At 39.7% G+C, this 19,252-nt stretch overlaps 2 protein-coding genes across 8 annotated transcripts in view; both read right to left on the reverse strand.

Moving 5' to 3' along the window:
* Nucleotides 1-1,020: 1,020 nt before the first annotated feature.
* On the reverse strand, nucleotides 1,021-8,733 carry LOC111568739 (uncharacterized). Its single transcript, XM_055018968.1, has 8 exons — nucleotides 8,452-8,733; nucleotides 8,146-8,274; nucleotides 3,595-3,694; nucleotides 3,282-3,378; nucleotides 3,019-3,192; nucleotides 2,778-2,951; nucleotides 2,358-2,404; nucleotides 1,021-2,248 (listed from the first exon to the last, which is right to left on the reverse strand). Exons 1-8 carry the CDS (start codon nucleotides 8,731-8,733, stop codon nucleotides 1,722-1,724), a joined length of 1,530 nt encoding a protein of 509 aa, XP_054874943.1. The 3' UTR covers nucleotides 1,021-1,721.
* A 2,858-nt stretch (nucleotides 8,734-11,591) lies between these two features.
* LOC111568736 (tetraspanin-18-like) overlaps nucleotides 11,592-19,252 on the reverse strand; it is a 38,327-nt gene continuing 30,666 nt past the window's right edge. For 5 of the 7 annotated variants that reach the window (XM_055008322.1, XM_055008275.1, XM_055008351.1 and 2 more), the window contains 6 exons: nucleotides 19,046-19,240; nucleotides 18,348-18,422; nucleotides 14,685-14,783; nucleotides 14,442-14,609; nucleotides 13,566-13,649; nucleotides 11,592-12,156 (listed from right to left, as the gene is read on the reverse strand). In XM_055008322.1, the coding sequence (XP_054864297.1) occupies nucleotides 12,109-12,156; nucleotides 13,566-13,649; nucleotides 14,442-14,609; nucleotides 14,685-14,783; nucleotides 18,348-18,422; nucleotides 19,046-19,240 (669 nt within the window). In that variant the 3' untranslated portion in view covers nucleotides 11,592-12,108. The other 2 variants (XM_055008459.1, XM_055008236.1) reach the window with 2 other exon arrangements.

Consider the following 19,252-nt stretch of genomic DNA (forward strand, 5'->3'; position numbering starts at 1 on the left):
CACAATCATTTAAGGTGACGAGTCGGTGCTCATATTTACATTCAGAGAGCAGCATTTACCTAACTAGTAGGTAGCTAATCTATTAGCTGCTGGGAGTTAAAAGCTCAGGTGATTGACACTAGACACTCATAGTAACAATCAAAACTGGCTGAATATTGAGCTCTCTGGGACTGAAGAAACAGGAAGCATCGCCTGGAACTGTTATCAATTAAACTGTACTGAGAAACTCGTCAGATACAGATAATTACTGCAGTTTATTGTTTTAATTTGGTTACGGCTGTGTATCTTTATTACACGTCCACAAGAGAAATAAAAAGATCCAAATATCTCTGGATTTTTAATAAACCTGTCCACTACTCCATGACCATGCAACAAACGAGCACAACTGCACACATCTGTATTCTGGTTCACAAATCAGCTTAAATGTACGCCCGCATTATCCACCATATTTATATCCAATAATGGTGGAGAATGCGGGCATCTATTTAAATACAGTATATAGATGGTGGAGAACGAACAGGTCAGGATCCTGTGGGACTTCCAGATCCATCCATTATCTATACACCACTTTATCCTCTGTAGGGTATCGGGGGGCTGCAGTCTATCCCAGCTGACTGAGGGTGAAGGCAGGTTCACCTGGACAGGTAACAGTCCATCACAGCGCTACACATAGAGACAAACAACCAGCACACTCACATTCAAACTTACGGACAATTTAGAGTCACCAATTAACCTCAACCGGTCTTTGGACTGTAGGAGGAAGCTGGAGAGCTTGGTGAAGCAGCCAAATGTGTCTGTGAACTGTTGCTCCATGAACCTTCTTCAACAGACCTGCTCCATCAGACTTCTGTTTCCTAAACTGTAATTACACTTGTTTGCTCGCTATTTTCAGTGTGTTGATGAAGTCATCCATGCTGCTAGTGTATCTGGAGGCTCAACATGTGACCTTCTTCCACAAAGATACCGAAGCTTTAACATCAGTGGACCAAGTTCATTCAAGTTAAAAGAGACTCTGCTGAGAAATAATGCTGAACACTGATTCTGATGATTGAATGATTTTAATCAAATGTGGTTAATCTGGTAAATGTTTTAAAAAGGATTCATAAGAATAATGATTCATCAACCAAGACACCCACAATATTACACAATATTTGACATGTAAATTTTTCAGTTTCTATACGACTATTTTATGCACAAAGTTCAGTAGAAACAGATTCATAGAATAACTGATGACCTCAAGTGCTTCACATGAATGAAACTCGACTTTTCTTTTTGCTTCCTGAAGACACCACTTATCAGGTACTTAGAATGCATCCTGTCATTCCTCACCAGGCAGTTTCAGCACCATTAACACCTCCATCAGGTGAGTTGTGGGTCACTAAAGGACCGCAAGTCAAATGTTTGTGCTTTGACAATAAATACCTGAGACTCCCCACCAGTCAGTTAGAGATGAGGAAGACTCTTGGATGAAGGTGAAACAAGAATCAAACAGAGAAGTCCAGCTGCTCCTCCTGAAACACTGAGGATTAACAGGACCTGGAAGACTGAGAATCTACAGATGACAAATGATGAAATCAGAAATCAGGTGACTTCAGGAATCACACAGATGAATGTTTGGTGTTTGAGGCAGATCTGCTTCACAGCTCAGAGAAGATGAAGATGAACAGAACCAGCAGCTGATCTCCACTCAGCAGAGTTTCTGTTTTCTAAAACTCTCAGATCTACAGATCACACAGAAACACCGAGGAACCTGAGCAGAGTCCAAACCCAGGATACAGAGGTTCAGTGAAGGTGGTGCTGAAGGTGTGAAGGTGGATCAGAGAACCAGAGGAGACACTGTAGAAGGACAGAACTCTAGCAGGAACATCCACATAAACTCCTATTCTGTGACAGACTGAGGAGGATCTAATGGGTGTTTCTATGTTATTGTGTCTGACAGAGTAACCATCATCAGAGCAGATCAGACTCCAGGACTGATCATTACATCCAAACAGACTACCTTCACTGCGTCCTTTCCTTCCGATTCCTCTGTAACTCACTGATATTTGAACCACTCCAATCCACTGGACCTCCCAGTAACAGCGACCAGTCAGACCAGTTGAACACAGCAGCTGAGGCCAGAACTCAAACCTGTCTGGATGATCAGGATACGACTGAGGCTCCTCCACATGTGTCACCTTCCTGTTGTTGTGAGACAGTCTGAGGTTTCTGTTGACTGTGTTCATGTCGACTGTGAGATTACAGGAATCTGATGGAGAAAACAAACAGAACAGAGCTGCAGTTAATCATCTGCTGGCTGTTGAGTCACAGCAATAAAAGTGAAAATAAAACATGAATGAAGCTTCAAAGACACTCACAAGTGTTCCGAGCAGGGTTCAGTCTGTGAGCTCCTCCATGATCCAACCTGCAGAAGAATCAAAGTCACAACCAGCTTTACAAACCTCCACTTATATCAGCAGGAAGCATCAGACACAGTCTGTCCATCTGTCCTTACTGAGTCCATCTGTCTGTACTGAGTCCATCTGTCTGTCCTGAGTCCATCTGTCTCTACTGAGTCCATCTGTCCTTACTGAGTCCATCTGTCTGTACTGAGTCATCTGTCTCTACTGAGTCCATCTGTCCTTACTGAGTCCATCTGTCTGTACTGAGTCATCTGTCTCTACTGAGTCGATCTGTCTCTACTGAGTCCATCTGTCTGTCCTGAGTCCATCTGTCTCTACTGAGTCCATCTGTCTGTCCTGAGTCCATCTGTCCTTACTGAGTCCATCTGTCCCTACCTGAGAGTTTCCAGTTTGTAGTCTGGATCTTGTCGTAGAATTGACAGCAGCTTCTCTCCTGAGTCTCCTGGATGGTTGTAGCTCAGGTCCAGCTTTCTCAGATGGTTGGGGTTTAATCTCAGAGCCGAGACCAGAGAAGAACATCCTTCCTCTGAGATCAGACAACCTGACAGACTAAACACAGACAAAGACTCAGTATAGAACTTTCCAGATGATTCTTTACAAACAGTTAAATCCTGACCTGAGAGTTTCCAGTTCAGAGTTTGGACTCTTCAGTCCAGCAGAAAGAAGATTCACTCCTGAATCTTTCAGGTCATTGTTACTCAGGTCCAGATGTTTCAGACTGAAGGACTCACAGCTGAGGACTGAGTTCAGATCTTCACAGCTTCTGTCTGTCAGGTTGCAGCTGCTCAGTCTGAAGAAGAATCAGTGAAACAAAAGAAAACATTTATAAACATTAATACTTTGTCCTCATTTCTTCTGGACAGTAAAGTTTGTACTTACACAGCTTTGTTGGAGGCTTTGACCACCGGCAGCAGCTTCAGAAGAGCCTCCTCTGAAGCTGAGAACTTCTTCAGGTCAAACTCCTCCAGATCTTCCCCTGATGACAGTAAGATAAAGACCAGAGCTGACCACTGAGCAGGAGCTAACGTTAACCACCGAGCTAACGTTAGCCACAGAGCAAACGTTAGCCACCGAGCTACCGTTAGCCACCGAGCTAACATTAGGCACCGAGCTACCGTAAGTCACCGAGCTAACATTAGGCACCGAGCTACAGTTAGCCACCGAGCTAACGGTACGGTTTCCAGTGTTTTACCTGGGGCTCGGGGCTCCAACCTCCGCTCTGCTCCTCGCCGCCTCCTGAAGGCTCGCGCACCGACAGAGGGTCCAGCTTTTTGGACGACATTAATCCAAACCTGCGGTAAAATAAAAAGTTTGTTAGCTTAAAGACGCTTCAGCTAGCTGTTAGAGGCGGCAGTTACTATGGCAACAGGACAAGCGGCTTCTTCCTGCGTAGTGAAGGATTCAGGGGGAAACGGAGCCTCCGGTGATAAAAACAACTACTTTAAATTAATTTCAATAAATATCAGTCCTCCACCAATCCTTCATTTCCTTCCTTCTGTCCTCTGTCTTCCCTGTATCCTCCCTTTTGTCTCAGGCATCTTCATTTTCCAAACAGCAGCTAAAGAGTCAAATCTACTCAACACCGACCCAACAGGAGTCTAGTACAGGACCTGAAAGGCTAAAATGCCAACATCAGAAACTGGCATTTAAAGGCTTAGTGTCCTGAACATTCATTAATATTTGGTGGTTATGATCAGAACTAATGCTGGTTAAAAATGTACTCAGTGAAAATATAAATTAGTATTAATGTTCAATAGTTTTATGGTAGTATTTGGCAATTTGTGAAATTATCATAAAAGATACTAAAATCATCATAAAATCCCATAAACAGATATGAAATCATTACAATATTTGAAATTCCCACAAAAAGGTACAAATGTACAGAAAAAGACGCTAAAATCCCATAAAAAGAAGCTAAATTTAAAAAACAAAACAGGGAAAATCAGCAGAAAAACACATTAAAATTGCCACAATAAATAAATAAAATCATGAGTTAATGAAAATAACCAAGTTTACAATGATTTAATATGCTGCAAATGTCGTGTACCGTCCACCATGATACTCGGTTAGGTAAAACTTCAAGACATGAAGCACTGTCTTTTCAGTATTTTTATTAAACAAATGCGGACTATCGACATGCCGCCTCTGAGGTCCTCACTTCCGTCCTCATATGTTCCTACGTCATCACGTAACACGTATATCAGTACATGACATTCCCCTTTTCCTTGGAATTAAAGTTTATCTTCACATACACGTACATATATTTTTTTTCGCGTCACATCATCTTGTCTCAAGGTCTAACAATGTGATCTTCTGTCTCACAACACAAATAACATTTTCTTATAACCATGAACCTTGTCTTAGAACCCATATGTTTTACTTATTTCACCACAAAATCACGAAACCTCTCAGGTGTCTTTGTAACCCTCTGAGGTCTGGTTTGTTTCTCTGGACCCTGTGTGCCCTCTTGTGGTGTTGGGAGTGTAAGTGACAATGTTTTTGTTCATTTGACTTTCCTCCCGTTCAGGTATTGTTTCTTGTCCATAGTGTCCTTCTATGGTCTCATTGGTCATATATTTCTTTACATGTCTTGTGTTCCAGTGATAACGAGCTCCAGTTGGTGATTCAACTACGACCTGGTTTCCAGTTTTGCTCACAACCTTGTGTGGTGTTGCATTAAATGGTGTTGTAAACTTGTCCATTTTGTCTTGTTGAACCAGTACTATGTCTCCTGTGTCCACTTTTGAGTACTGAGCTCCTCTTCGTTCATCTGCATACATCTTTGCTTTTCCTTTCTGTTCAGCATCTCTGTCGCGTACATCCAAAGCAGTCGTTTTTGACTCACAAATGTCTGGCAACTTTCAGCTCATTTTCCGGTTGAACAGAAGTTCTGCTGGACTTTTTCCTGTGGTTGGATGTTCAATACTACGATAAGCACTAACATATTTTCTCAGTTCATGCTTCCGGTCGAGTCCCTCAGCTTGCGCAATCCTGATTCTTTTCATCAGTGATGCGTTTTGATGTTCCACTTCCCAATTGGCTTGAGCCCATTTTGGTGTTGTTTTCTCATGTTTGATTCCATTATCTTCACAGTATTCTCTGAACAATTCAGATTTGAACTGTGGGCCATTGTCAGATTTAATGGTAACTGGAAGTCCATGTCTGCTGAATATACAGTCAATAGAGTCGATCACTTTTTCCGTGGTTGTAGATGTCATCACATCATATTCATAATATCGACTGTAGTAATCTACCAGCACAAGTATTGAGTAGTTTGATGGTAGCGGTCCAAGTATGTCTACAGCGACATTTTGCCAAGGTCCATCTGGTAAGGGTGTAACTCTCAGTGGTTCAGGTGGATCAGGTTTGGCCACTATTTGACACCCATGACACGCTTTGCAGTATTTTTCTGCAGCTTTGTCCATGCCAGGCCACCATACTTTTGTTCTGAGATGTTGCTTGGTTCCCACGATTCCTAAATGTCCTTCATGAGCTAGTGAAAGTGCCTTAGCTCTGAGTTTTTCTGGCAATATTATGCGATTACCCCTTAAAATTATGTATCCTATCACACACAGTTCATTTGCAATGGATGCATATGCTTTGCATTTTTCAAAATGTCCGTTTTCAATCGCTTTTCACACCTTTGTTAGCTCGGAGTCCGTGGTGGAGGTTTCTTCGACCTCTCTTGTGGTAAGTGCTTTTGGAGTTGCATTTACTGCAATGAATCTCACATACTCCTCTGATTCATGTTTGTGTATCTCTTTCGGTGCTTTGTCTGACAGTAGTCTTGACAATGAATCAGCAATGTTTTGTTTTCCAGCAATGTGCACCACTTTAAAGTCATACGGTTGTAGTCTGAGAACCCACCATTCTATTCGCGCATATGGTTTAGATCTGTGACTGTATATGACTTCTAATGGCTTGTGGTCTGTGATTAGGTCAAACTTTCTACCATACACATATGGATGTAGTCTTTCGCATGCCCATACCAGTGCTAGGGCTTCTTTTTCTGTTTGAGAGTATCTGCGTTCACAGTCTGTTAGGCTACGACTTACATAGCACACTGGTACCTCGTCTCCATTCTGTTCTTGTACTAACACTGCGCCCAAGCCTACTGGGCTTGCATCTGCGATGATTTTGGTTGGGGCTTCTTTGTCGAAATAAGCTAGAGTGCCTGCTCTGGCTAGTTCAGTCATTAAAGTTGCAAATGCTTGTTTTTGCTCTGGCCCAAATGTAAACGTTGTCTCTTTTCGGGTTAGATGTCTTAGTGGCTCAGAGAGTGTAGCAAACTGTGATATGAACCTGCTGCTGAAGCCTACCAGTCCAAGGAAGCTTCTCACCTCTGCAGCATTCTTTGGTTCTCTGGCTTCTACTACAGCTCTCACTCTTTCTTCAGTTGGTCCAATTCCTCTTTATGTCAGCAGTATTCCCATGAATACAAGTCTGTCCATGTTGAACTGACATTTTTCTGGGTTTAGTGTTAAACCACATTCAGAAAGTCTCTTCAAAACAGCATGCAGGCGCTTGTCATGCGTTTCTCGGTCAGGTGCGTGTATGATTACGTCATGTGAGATGTTCTCAACTCCTTCGAGGCCTGCTAGTGCATTAGCAATCTCGTGTTGGTATTGCTCACTGGCTGACGAAACTCCAAATATCAAGTCTTTTGTATCTGTAAATTCCATTGTGTACTGCAAACGTTGTGATCTCTCTGGACTCTGGGGTTAGTTCCAGCTGATGGTAGCCCCACTTGAGATCTAGTTTACTGAAAATTGCAGAGCCATTCAATCCTTGGAGTATTTCATCCACTGTAGGAATGGGGTATCTTTCCCTGACTATTGCTTCGTTTGCTTTTCTCATGTCTAAGCACATTCTGATATCTTTGTCACATTTCTTCGGGAGTATCACTACAGGATTTACCCAGGGTGTAGGTCCTTCTTCACGTTCTACAATGTCCATTTCAATCAGTTCATTCATCTTTTTTTCAACTGCATCCCTTAAATGGTAGGGTATGCGCCTCAGTGGCTGTGCTACTGGTTTGATGTCTGGGTCAATATACAGGCTTATCTGTTTAGTGTTTAGTTTTCCCACTCCTTTAAACACTTTTGGGTACTGCTCTTTAACAGTGTGTTTTAAGTCTGTGACAGCAGCCACATTTTCACCTATTTTCAGCACCCCTAGCTTTACAGCAGTCTTTTACCCAGGAGTGGTTCACCAATACCTCTTATCACAATGAATTCAGCCTCGTCAGTCCTATCACCAATCTTAATTTCACATCTGAATGCTCCTTTAACAGATAGTGATTGTGTTGAGGAATATGCATACAAATTCCTCAGCTTTTTGGGTATATATGAATGACACTTTATCTTTTCATCTTTTAGCTTTTGCCATACGTTTTCTCCCATTATATTACTTGTAGCACCAGAGTCTATTAACATCTTCAACTCTACTCCTCCCACCAAAAAAGTTATTTTCTCAGGTACATCATCATCTTTTACAATGAATGCATAATCATCTTGTTTTACCACATTCACATTTTGCTTCCTATGTCCTTTTGTGCGACACATTTTTGAAAAGTGGTCCTTGCCATTGCACTTGTGACATGTTTGTCCTCGTGCTGGGCATTTGGGATCCTTACTGATGTGATCAGTATAACCACATCTATAACACTGTCTGTCCGTTTTATTCTCCTCTTTCATTTTGGTTTTAAGTACTTTCCTTTCTTTGTCGTTGAATTTCGGTTGACGGTGTCCCCTTCTTTCTTCTCCCCGGTGATGCTCATAGCTGCCAGCTGCTCCTCCACTCGTTCACATTGCGACGTCACCTCCAATGTGCGAGCCAATGTTAGACCTGGACCTTCCTCAAGTAGCTTTCTCTGTGCATATTCAGAAATGCATTTACTCAGGATAGCGTCTCTTATTTGGTTATCTCTATCACCTTGAAAGTCACAGTCTTTTGCAGCTTGTCTTAAGCGCGTACAAAATTGTTGTACAGTCTCACCTTGTTTTTGGGACAACTTGTGAAAGGTCTGGCGTGCATATGCTGCATTTACTTGGGGAACAAAATATGTGTTGAGTGCCGCCACCGCCGCCGCGTAGTCCGTCGCCTCGCCCGTCTGTGGTAAGGTGGAGAAAACATCCTGCACGTCCTGTCCCGCTAAGTGCAGTAGAAGAGTACGTCTCCGCTGCTTAATCGCATCCGTGGCATCATTTGTCAAAATAAGTCCTTTCCCGTCCGCATACAGCTCGAAAGATGTCAACCACCGTGTCCATCTCGGTCCGAGTGTAGCTGGGTCCGTGTAGCAAGCGAACGGTTGAATACCTGACTTTTCCATACTGTTAGCTTAGCCTTTTGCTAACTTGCCGTATCGCCGCCGGTTTTCCTCGCTTCACCAAGCGAAAATCATTGTCCCCGTCTTTCTCTTCCTCGTCTTCCTCGTCGCCATTGTTGTGTACCGTCCACCATGATACTCGGTTACATAAAACTTCAAGACATGAAGCTCTGTCTTTTCAGTGTCTTTATTAAACAAATGCGGACTATCAACATGCCGCCTCCGAGGTCCTCACTTCCGTCCTCATATGTTCCTACGTCATCACGTAACACGTATATCAGTACATGACAGCAAACACCAGCTTTTCCCACATTGGTTCATGAAATTGTCCAAAATGTCTTCATATTCTGAAACGTTAACATGCAAAATCATCACAAAAAAGCGAAACATCCATAAAAAGATGCTAAATCAGAAATTATCATATAGATGCTAAAATACCACAAAACACGACAAGATTGTGAGAAAAAGATGATACATTTCCATTAAAAGATATGAAATCAGCAAAAAAGAAGGAAAATCACCACAAAAAGAAGCTAAATTGTCCTAAAAAGATGCAAAATCATAACAAAAGACACAAGATTTCCATTAAAGGATAATAAATCAGCACAAAAATATGTGAAATTACCACAAAGGATGCAAAAATACAACAAAGTGCAAAAATCTTTTAATTTCGTTGTACATTGTGTGTGTATAATGACAATTAAAACCATACTATTCTATTTAAAAGCTACAGAAAAAGATGCTAAAATCCCATAAAAAGAAGCAAGATTAGTACAAAACAGTGGAAATCAGCAGAAAAACACATTGAAACGCCAGAAAAATATAAAATCTGAAGATAATGAGCATAACCATAATGACAGTAGAAAATATCCATAAAAAGATTTGAAATAGCACAAAAATATGTGAAATTACTACAAAGGAGGCAAAAATACAACAAAAAGCTGCAAAAACTACAGAAAAAGATGCAACATTTTCATAAAACAATATTAAATCAGCTCAAACATCCGTCCATCCATCCATTCTCTATACACCGCTCAATCCTCACTAGGGTTGCGGGGTGCCGGAGTCTATCCCAGCTGGCTGGGGGCGAAGGCAGGGGACACCTGGACAGGTCAGCAGTCCATCGCAGGGCCAGCTCAAACATGGGAAATTATAAATAAAAGATGCTAAAATCATGACAAAATTCCATAAACAGACATGAAACCAGGACAAAAATATTTGAAATTCCAGGTTTGAATGCACTGAGCTCCTGACAGCGACCCGTTCTTTACCAGATGTTTGTAGAAGCAGTCTGCTGCTGGATCTGATCCACCTGTGGAAGTGATTAAACACCTGAATCCAACCATCTGGAGGGGCGTCCCAATACTGTTGTTAATTTAGTGTTTGTCAGAAACAGGTTGAAGTTCTGGTCACTTCACTTTCACTGGATTTTCTTTTTATATTCATCAATTCATGGTGGAAACGTCTTTATTTATGTCAAAGAAAACACTAAAATCAGTTCATTCAAATGCACATATTGTGAATTTTCCATCTTCTAAAAGTTGAATGTGATTTAACCCAGTGTGAGCAGCAGGTGGCGCTGCAGCTCCATCAGCTCAGTTCTGTTAGAGGTTTATATGAGCAGCTTTTATTGTGAAGGAAACAACCAGCTTCAATGTTTTCTTCAGTCTGAATGAATCTGCAGAGAGAAGATCCTGAAAGTGTTGAACATTAAAGAGAAATGAAGTGAAATAATCATCAAATATCTCAGAAACAGGAGTCAGAGGTTCAGTGTTGGTTCTTGTTGTTTCTTTAATTAGTACCAGAATATAAATGATCAGGATATAAATATAGATCAGAGAACTTTAGTGCAGCTACGACAATCCTGAAGACGTTTCATTGAAGATGGAACTATAGAAAGTAGAAATACTTACAGGGGTTCCTCTACCAGATATCATCTCCACCTCCCTGAATCATCAGAGACTCCTCACATCCTGCCCAGCATCTGTTCCACATCAGGGAGAAGGTTCAGATCCAGCCAAGCAAGAACTTCCAGAACGGCCCTAACCCTAACCCCCATCCCTACCACCCCTACCATCCCATTTGATGGGTGGGACGTAAAATGTCCCCTAGTTCTAGGATGACCCTCAGGTCATCAGGGGCAGGTTTAATGTGTTCCCAGAACCAGAACTAAGACTAGTGAAGCAGCTTTCCGCAATGATGCTGTGGAACAAACTTCCTGAACTCCTGAGTTCTGCTCAAACTGTCGGCTCTTTTAAATGTGGCCTGAAAACCAGATCAATTACTGTAGGTTTCTCTTAGACGATCAATCTGTTTTCTGACTTTTAATGTCCTTTTATATTTTATTTCTGATTTAATGTCTTAATGGCTACATTTAAATCATCTTTATAACAAATTTTAAAGTTCTGTGATGTGTTTCTTTGCCACTGTAAAGCACCTTGGATTGCCTTGTGTATGAATTATTCTTTATGAATAAACCTGCCCTGCCTTCTGACTTACTTTCTTTTATGTTTGGGACAAGAGATGGAAATTATCCTTGTGCTAAATCCGGCTTATTTACGGCAGCCTTGTGTGAATTTATGAGATTGTTTGTTCATTAATATGCACTGTCCTGTCCAAATAAATGAAGAAATGAAAATGTGAAAGTTAATGCCTGATTTTATATGTTTTATGAGACCTAAACTCTTTTAGTTCCTTCTTCCACAGTAGTACGTATACTCGTGATCATCTACCTCAGGATATGTGAGCAGATCTGAACTCTTCTGAACCACTAATCTTCCTCATTCTGTTTTTTTTCAGTCATTCCGTACAATCCAGGTTTTGTTATATATGTTGACAGCATGAAGGACAAATGAAACCAGTAAAACCACAGACACCAGTTTAATGACCATCAGTCATTTATACAAACACACAGAGGAAAAAGTTTTATATCTGCTGATTAAATCCACAAAGAGAAGAAGACAAACTATGACCTGAACGTCTTCTGAGGAATATTTACACTGAAACACTGAACCGTCCGTTATCTTTAGAACATTTTCCACAGAATAAACTCCTCTTTCAGTCCCAGCTGACTGGACAGAGACGACACCATGACCACCGACTCATCATAGAGCTCAGACGGACTCAGATCAAGTCCAGGTTTCACATCCCTGTGTTTCCAGTTTGATGGACTCAGGTGGGTTCTGAAGCAGCTTCTGGGTCGATAGACTGAACAGAACCTCGACTTCACAGCAGAACCTCAGAAACCTGAAGAATGACGGCGATCACAGAACCGACACAAACTACCACTGGACGGATACGCTTCATGTTTTAGTTTGTTTCTTCCTGCTGATGAAGGTGATGAAGATGATGATGATTATGACTATGATGAAGGCCGTCTCACTGGATGCCTCTGAATAAACACATCGCAAACACCATGGCAAAGAGCTGCAGAGAGAACCAGACAGATCAGACAGGCTGAAAACATCTCAGAAATATACAGATTTGTTTCATAAACAACAATTTTTACTTTTGAACTGTTTCATATTTAACAAGGTTTATTATAAACTAAAACGTTGCTTAATGCAGGTTGTAGAGCCTCTGTAGTCCCAGAAAGAAGCTAATTGTCAAGCTAAAGTAAAAAAAGAAGGTAACTATATTGCTAATGTCAAGGGAAAAGCTAACTGCAAAGCTAAATTCAAAACACAAAGCTAATTACACAGCAAAAGTCATAAAATTAAGCTAACTGCAGAGACAACGTAATAGAAAGAAGCTAATTACAAAGATAAAGTCATAGAAAGAAGGCAACTGCATAGGTAAAATAATTAAGGAAAAATAACTACAAAGCTAAAGGCAGAAAATTAAATTAAGTACACAGCTAACACTATAAAAAAGAAGCTAACTATAGAGCAAAAATCATAGAAAAGAGCTAACTACACAGCTACAGTCATAAATACAGCTAACTACACAGTTAAAGCTACAAAAAGAAGCTAATTACAGAGCAAAAGTTATAGAAAGAAGCTAACTGCACAGCTAACACTATAAAAAGAAGCTACCTGCACAAAGTTGTAGAATGAAGCTAACTACACAGCTAAACCTATAATAAAAAGAAGTTAACTGCAGAGCCAGAGCTATAAAAAGAAGCTAACTATACAGCTAAAGTCACTGAATGAAGCTAACTGCACAGCTAATGATATAAAAAGAAGCTAACTGCAGAGCTAAAGTAATAGAAAAAAGCTAATTACAAAGCTAAAGTCACAGAAAGGCGCTAACTACACAGCTACAGTCATAAAATTAAGCTAACTACACAGTTAAAGCTATAAAAAGAAGCTACCTACAGAGCAAAAGCCATGAAAAAGAAGGTAACTACAGAGGTAAAGCTATATAAAGAAGTTACCTGCAGAGTCAAAACTATAAAAAGAAGCAAACTACAGAGCTAAGTCATAGAAAGACGCGAACTACAGAGCTAAAGTTATACAAGGAAGCTAACCACCTAGCTTGAGTTAGAGAAATATGGCTAACTACACAGTTAAAGCTATACAAAGAGGCTAACTACACAGCTAAAGCTATAAAAAGAGGCTAACTACACAGGTAAAGTCATGAAAAGAAGCTAACTTCATCATAGAAATAAGTTAAACAAACAGCTAAAGGTATTGAAATTTGGCTAACTACCCCGCTAAAGTCACATTTAGGCAGTATTTCAAGTTTTATTTATTTTTTGTTAATTCTTTCCCACAATATTCATATCTACAGCACCAGAGAAATGATAATAAATGCCAATTAAACTGTTTAATTTGCAGTTTTATATATATAAAAGCCATTATTTTAATAAAAAGCAGTGAGAGATCGGTTCATACTTCGATGGTGAGAACCACGATGGCCAGAGCTCCAGCTGTGTAGATGTAGGTCTCAAAATAATCCACCATCGCTGAGTAACAGCCCTGAAGAGAAAACACACTCTGAGGTTAGTATTTTAACTTCTTTACACGTGAAACAAGGTTTTCAATATGGTATACATCCTCTATATCAGAAATTTGGAATTATTGTCAAATTAAGAACAAAATAATCTAAATGTCATTATGCTACTGTCTAATAAAACCTTTTTTGTCTTGAGAAACTCTTACTTTTGCAATTTTGACCTACTTTAGAAATGTTATTATTTATAATTTGTACATACAAATCAGAACATCATCTGTAATCATACTTCTACAGTAAATTAAAATAAGCAGCACTGAACAGTGAAGCTAAAATACAGATGCGAGTTTATTCGATTGTGCAGAAATAACTAGAATATGGAGAAAGAGAGCAGCAAGTAAAAATATAAATATTACAATCCAGTCTGCCCTTAAAATCCACAGCAGAGGTTTTTGCAGCAGAGTCAGGTTTTATTGTGAAGAAGCTGCTTTAAGTTTTAGATCTTTATTTTTGTGTTTTTGTTTCAGCTGATCCACTGTAACGGAACAAAAGAGACAGAATTAGCTTTATATCACAGAATTTTTCAGGTTTTGTGCAGTAGCTCAGATAATGATGTTTCGAGAAACATTTCCAATATTTAATCAGTAAAACTAGTTAATCTGTTATTGTGATTTTATCTTGTTTTATCTTTATTATCTTCAGTGTTTACTGAGTTTCATGTTGGACTGAATCTCTTCTTTAACTCGACTCTTTAGGTCTTCGTTCTCTGACTTACTGTCCACCAGAAGGTTCTAAACTTCCATCTCTCTGTTTTCTACCTTGTTGTGTCGGAAGACGACGCTGCCGCTGACGCACTGCTCCACGCCGCCGTCTCCAAGGAAACCGTTTCTCTGGCAACAGGCCTCAGGAACCATCTTGGAGGGACTCAGCAGCCGGAACAGACTCTCCTCAAAGTCCTCGGGACCGCTGACGCCACAGCAGTCGAACTGCAGGAAACAGGAAGTAGAACAGGTGAGCCGTGGACCATCAGCTGATGGACAGGAAGAGCGGCGACGCCTCACCGTGGTCATGATGGCGTTCCAGGTGGAGCTGAAGACGTCGGTGTTGTTCCGGCCCTGATAGTGACGCTTCAGATCCCTCGTGAAATACTGTCGGGTCAGCTGGACACAGAAACAGCTTCCGTTAGGTTTTACTGACCTTTAATTTATTTAATCTGAGAGAAAGACAACCATCACATGATCACCTGAACCTTCAGACGTTACCTCACAGCTTCTGTTCTGGTTCTAAAATGAAACTTTAAGACCTGCTTAAACATTCCTTCCAAACTAGCCCAAACAACTCAGTTAGCTGATAAATGACCAAGTCCAAAAGTATTTTAAACCACTATAAAAACACTCCAGATTCATTCCCTATATTCAAAACCAACAGCCAGAATAAAAGTCAATGGTGATCTCTCAGACTCCTTTATGTTGGAAAGAGGAAGTAGACAGGGTTGCCCATTATCGCCACTCCTATTTACATTATTTATTGAGCCTCTTGGACAATTATTAAGGCAAAGTACCCAAATAAAAGGAATTACGGTGGCTGGAATCGAACATAAGGTGGCAATGTTTGCTGATGATGTGTTGGTTTACCTGGAGGAACCAGAGAAGTCGTTCAATGACCTGATGATTCTACTAAAAGAGTTTGGAAATTTGTCAGGCTATAAGCTTAATATTTCAAAAACATAAGTTATGACACTAAATTTTACTGCCTCGACAGATTTGCAAAATAGATATAGTTTAAGCTGGGAATCTCAGGAAATAAAATACCTAGGTGTAACAGTGACCAAAGATCTAACAAAGCTTCTACAAGCAAATTATGAGCCATTGTCATTAAGGATTACAGAAGACTTGCACAGGTGGAGCCTTATCCCCTTTTTAAGTCTAACCTCCAGAGTAAACACTATCAAAATGTCAGTCCTCCCCAAGCTACTGTATTTATTTAGAACACTTCCAATAGAAGCTCCTGAGGGACAGTTTGGGGAATGGGACAAGCAGATATCACGGTTTATTTGGCAGGGAAAGAGACCACGAATTAGATTTGGTACACTGCAACTGAAGAAAGAACAGGGGGGATTGGCCCTCCCCTGCCTGAAATACTACTATTATGCATCCCAGTTAATACCACTTATTCTCTGGTGCAATGAAGAGTATAGGTCAAAGTGGAAGGAATTAGAAATTAAAACGGTAAATAAATTTCCCTTGCAAGCAGTGATAGGGGACAGAACTTTAGGGTTGTGTGTGGAAGAGTCTGGAAACTGTTGGATAAATTTTACATTAAAAATTTGGAATAAGGTCGTCAATTTAAAAAAAAATCCAGAGGATGTTAAACTTCTTTAGATGGTGCGCATTTGACTCTGAATTTCTTCCTAACGGGAGAGATTTTACCTTTAAATCCTGGGTAGAAAAGGGTCTCACAACCTATTTGTCATTTACCAAAAATGATGTGTTTTTAAGTTTCCAGACACTTCAAAACAAACATGACTTAAGAAAAAATGACTTTTATAGATATCTCCAAGTCAGACATAGTTTTATTTCAAAATGCAATACTTCAAATTTTTCACAGTCTGATAAGGCATTCTATAAAATACTGAATTTGGCTTATGGTTCTTTGACTAGCAAAATGATTTCCAGAATATATAATGCTCTTTTCACTACAGATAAAAGTAAAACACTGTATATCAAACAGAAGTGGGAGAGAGAGGCTGATATTACTATCTCAGAGAATCAGTGGGAGGAAGTTTTCTCATTTCAGTGGTCTTCAACTAATTCTTTATTCTGGCGAGAGCATTGTTGGAAGAATGTGGTTAGATACTTTAAGAGCCCTATACCAGGGTAAATATGTTACTGCACCAATGTGTTGGAGATCGTGCGGCTCTCAGGAGGCTAACCATTATCATATATTTTGGGCCTGCCCTAAATTAAATACATATTGGAAAAAGATACATAGAACACTTAACTGTGTATTTGCAACTGACATACCACTTAACTTTGAAAACCTTTATTTGGGCTATTCTAATTATTTGGATCGGAGAAGTGATGAAAAATTGTTACAAGCCCTTTTGGCGGCAAGTAAAAAAAATATTACAAAAAAGTGGCTGACTCCAACAGCTCCATCTCTTAATGGTTGGATTGATATAATTTTTGAAATCTTTAAAATGGAAAAACTGACTTATACACTGAATCTAAAAAAACTCGAATTCTATGTTATCTGGAAAAAATGGATCACTTATATAACCCCAATGAGAGCGGATTTTTTATGACTTCTCTAAGTCGCATAAGTGCTTTGGTATAACATCACTCCATAATTGAATTTTTAGGCTACAAACTCCCCCTTATCTGTACAAAGTTTGTACGTTTGCTGGTTCTTTTGTTTTGCTTTTTGTTTTTTTTTTTGTTTTGTTTTTTATTTTGCCTTTTTTTCTTTCTCGTTCTTTTTGTATATCGGGGCTTGTGAGCGAAATGTACTAAATACAATACTACAAGTAAAAGATGCCCAAAAAATGTATATAAAAGGAAAGTCTGTACTGCATAAAGAGTGAATTGGTAACTGTAAACATGTGCTCTTTCCTAATAAAAATAAAATGTAAAAAAAAAAAAAAAAAAAAAACCACTCCAAAACCAGTTCCAAACGTGTCAAAAACTAAGTTCAAAACAAGTCAAAAATCACATCTAAAACCAGTAAAAACCACATGACAAAATACTAGTTTAAAACAATGACAAACCCAGTATAAAACCAGTCAAAATCCAGCCTCAAATCAGTCTAAAACCCCTAAAACCAGTCCAAAACCAGTCTGAAAGTAGGAATAAAACAGATCCGAAAACCACTAAAACCAGTCCAACATACGTCTAAAACAAATTTTAAAACCAGTCCAAAACCACCCTAAAACCAAAAAAAAAAACCACTTAAAACCAGTCTGTAATAAAACCATGTCCAGAACTAGCGTGAAATGACTTTATTAACACTAAAATATAAACAAGGATCAAAACCAGCAGAAAATAGTCCAAACCCACTGATATCTATTTAAAAAAATCAGTTTAAAACCACTGAACCAAATCCAAAACTAGTAATAAACCGAGTGCAAAAAAACACCATAAACCAGTCAGAAACATGTAAAACTATCTTCAAAACCAGTCAGAAACATGTAAAATTATCTTCAAAACCAGTCAGAAACGTAAAATTATCTTCAAAACCAGTCAGAAACATGTAAAACTATCTTCAAAACCAGTCAGAAACATGTAAAACTATCTTCAAAACCAGTCAGAAACAGCCCAAAACACTTATCAACACTTAAATCTGTTAAATAGCAGTCAAAAACTAAAGTCAGTCTAAGTGGATTAAAAACAAAGTCCAAGATGACGTAAAGATCCAGTTAAAAAACACTAATTCAGAACCACTATGGAACCAGAACTATGGAACCAGAACTATGGAACCAGTCCAAGACACGTCCACAAAACCAAGCAGGAAACAATCGATCTAAAATGTGTCCAGTTTGTCGATCAACTTTAATAAGACGTGGAAATTTCAGATGTTGGAGTCTAAAGGAGATCGAAGAGATTAAGTTTAACTAGTTTCAACAGAACAAATGTGGAATAAAGGATCTTTAACCAGGAATGATGTTGTTGCTTTGAGGAGACAAACAGCAGGAAACAGACAGAACCTGATCCAGGGTCAGAACTCACATGTTCTCTGAAGAGGAAGGCGAGGATGGCAGCAGCCAGCTCAGCCAGGAAGATGAAGAGGATCAGCATGAAAAACTGGAACAGAAGAACAAGATGAACTGGAATAGAAGAGCATGAAGAACTGGAACAGAAGAACATGAAGAACTGGAACAGAAGAACAAGAAAAACTGGAACAGAAGAACATGAAGAACTGGAACAGAAGAACATGAGGAAGAAGTGGATCAGAAGCTCCATGAAGGAATCCAACAGCTTCAGACTGAAACTACAGAGAAACATCAGTTTCCTCTGGATGTCCTCTGGGTGGCGCCAATTTACCTGTGGATGAAGAACTACCTGCTGCAGGTTTAACATTTCCACAAACATTTAAACTAAATATATAGAAAACTAATCAGAACAAGAAGTTTTGGTTGACTTGAAGGAAAATTAAAACTAAATACATATTTAACAGGAACATTGGATCTATAATAGAACTGCACATATCCTTTATTATTATTGTTGATTATTTTATGAATGAATTCATTTTACCTGAATTTCTGTGTGAGGATCAGACTAATACCTGAGAAACTGTGTGAAGGTCAGACTAATACCTGAATCTGCAAGGATCAGACTAATACCTGAATCTGTAAGGGTAAGACTAATACCTGATACTTTGTGTTAGCGTTTCGTTGTTTTCAAACAGAAAACCTTGGTTGACTCACGAACAGCAGCAGACATTTGTTCTCCCTGATGGCTCCACAGCAGCCCAGGAAGCCCAGCAGGAACAGCAGCGCCCCCATGGCCAGGATCACGTAGACCCCCGTGAACAGCAGAGGGTTCACCGCCACGATCTCCCTGAAGCCCATCGGGTCGACCAGAACCCAAACACCCACGCCCAGCAGGAAGGAGCCACCCAGCTGGGACAGAAT

Source organism: Amphiprion ocellaris, chromosome 1 (assembly GCF_022539595.1).
Source record: "Amphiprion ocellaris isolate individual 3 ecotype Okinawa chromosome 1, ASM2253959v1, whole genome shotgun sequence".
Taxonomy (NCBI): domain Eukaryota; kingdom Metazoa; phylum Chordata; class Actinopteri; family Pomacentridae; genus Amphiprion; species Amphiprion ocellaris.

Bases quoted from the DNA above. Each gene is read 5' to 3' on its own strand.
- LOC111568739 (XM_055018968.1), bottom strand. From the start codon at position 8,733: ATGGAAAAGTCAGGTATTCAACCGTTCGCTTGCTACACGGACCCAGCT. The intron at 2,952-3,018 runs GTCAGGATTTAA...GTCTGTGTTTAG, and splicing joins TCTGAACTGGAAACTCTCAG to TCTGTCAGGTTGTCTGATCT. The intron at 2,405-2,777 runs GTAGGGACAGAT...ATTCTTCTGCAG, and splicing joins TACAAACTGGAAACTCTCAG to GTTGGATCATGGAGGAGCTC.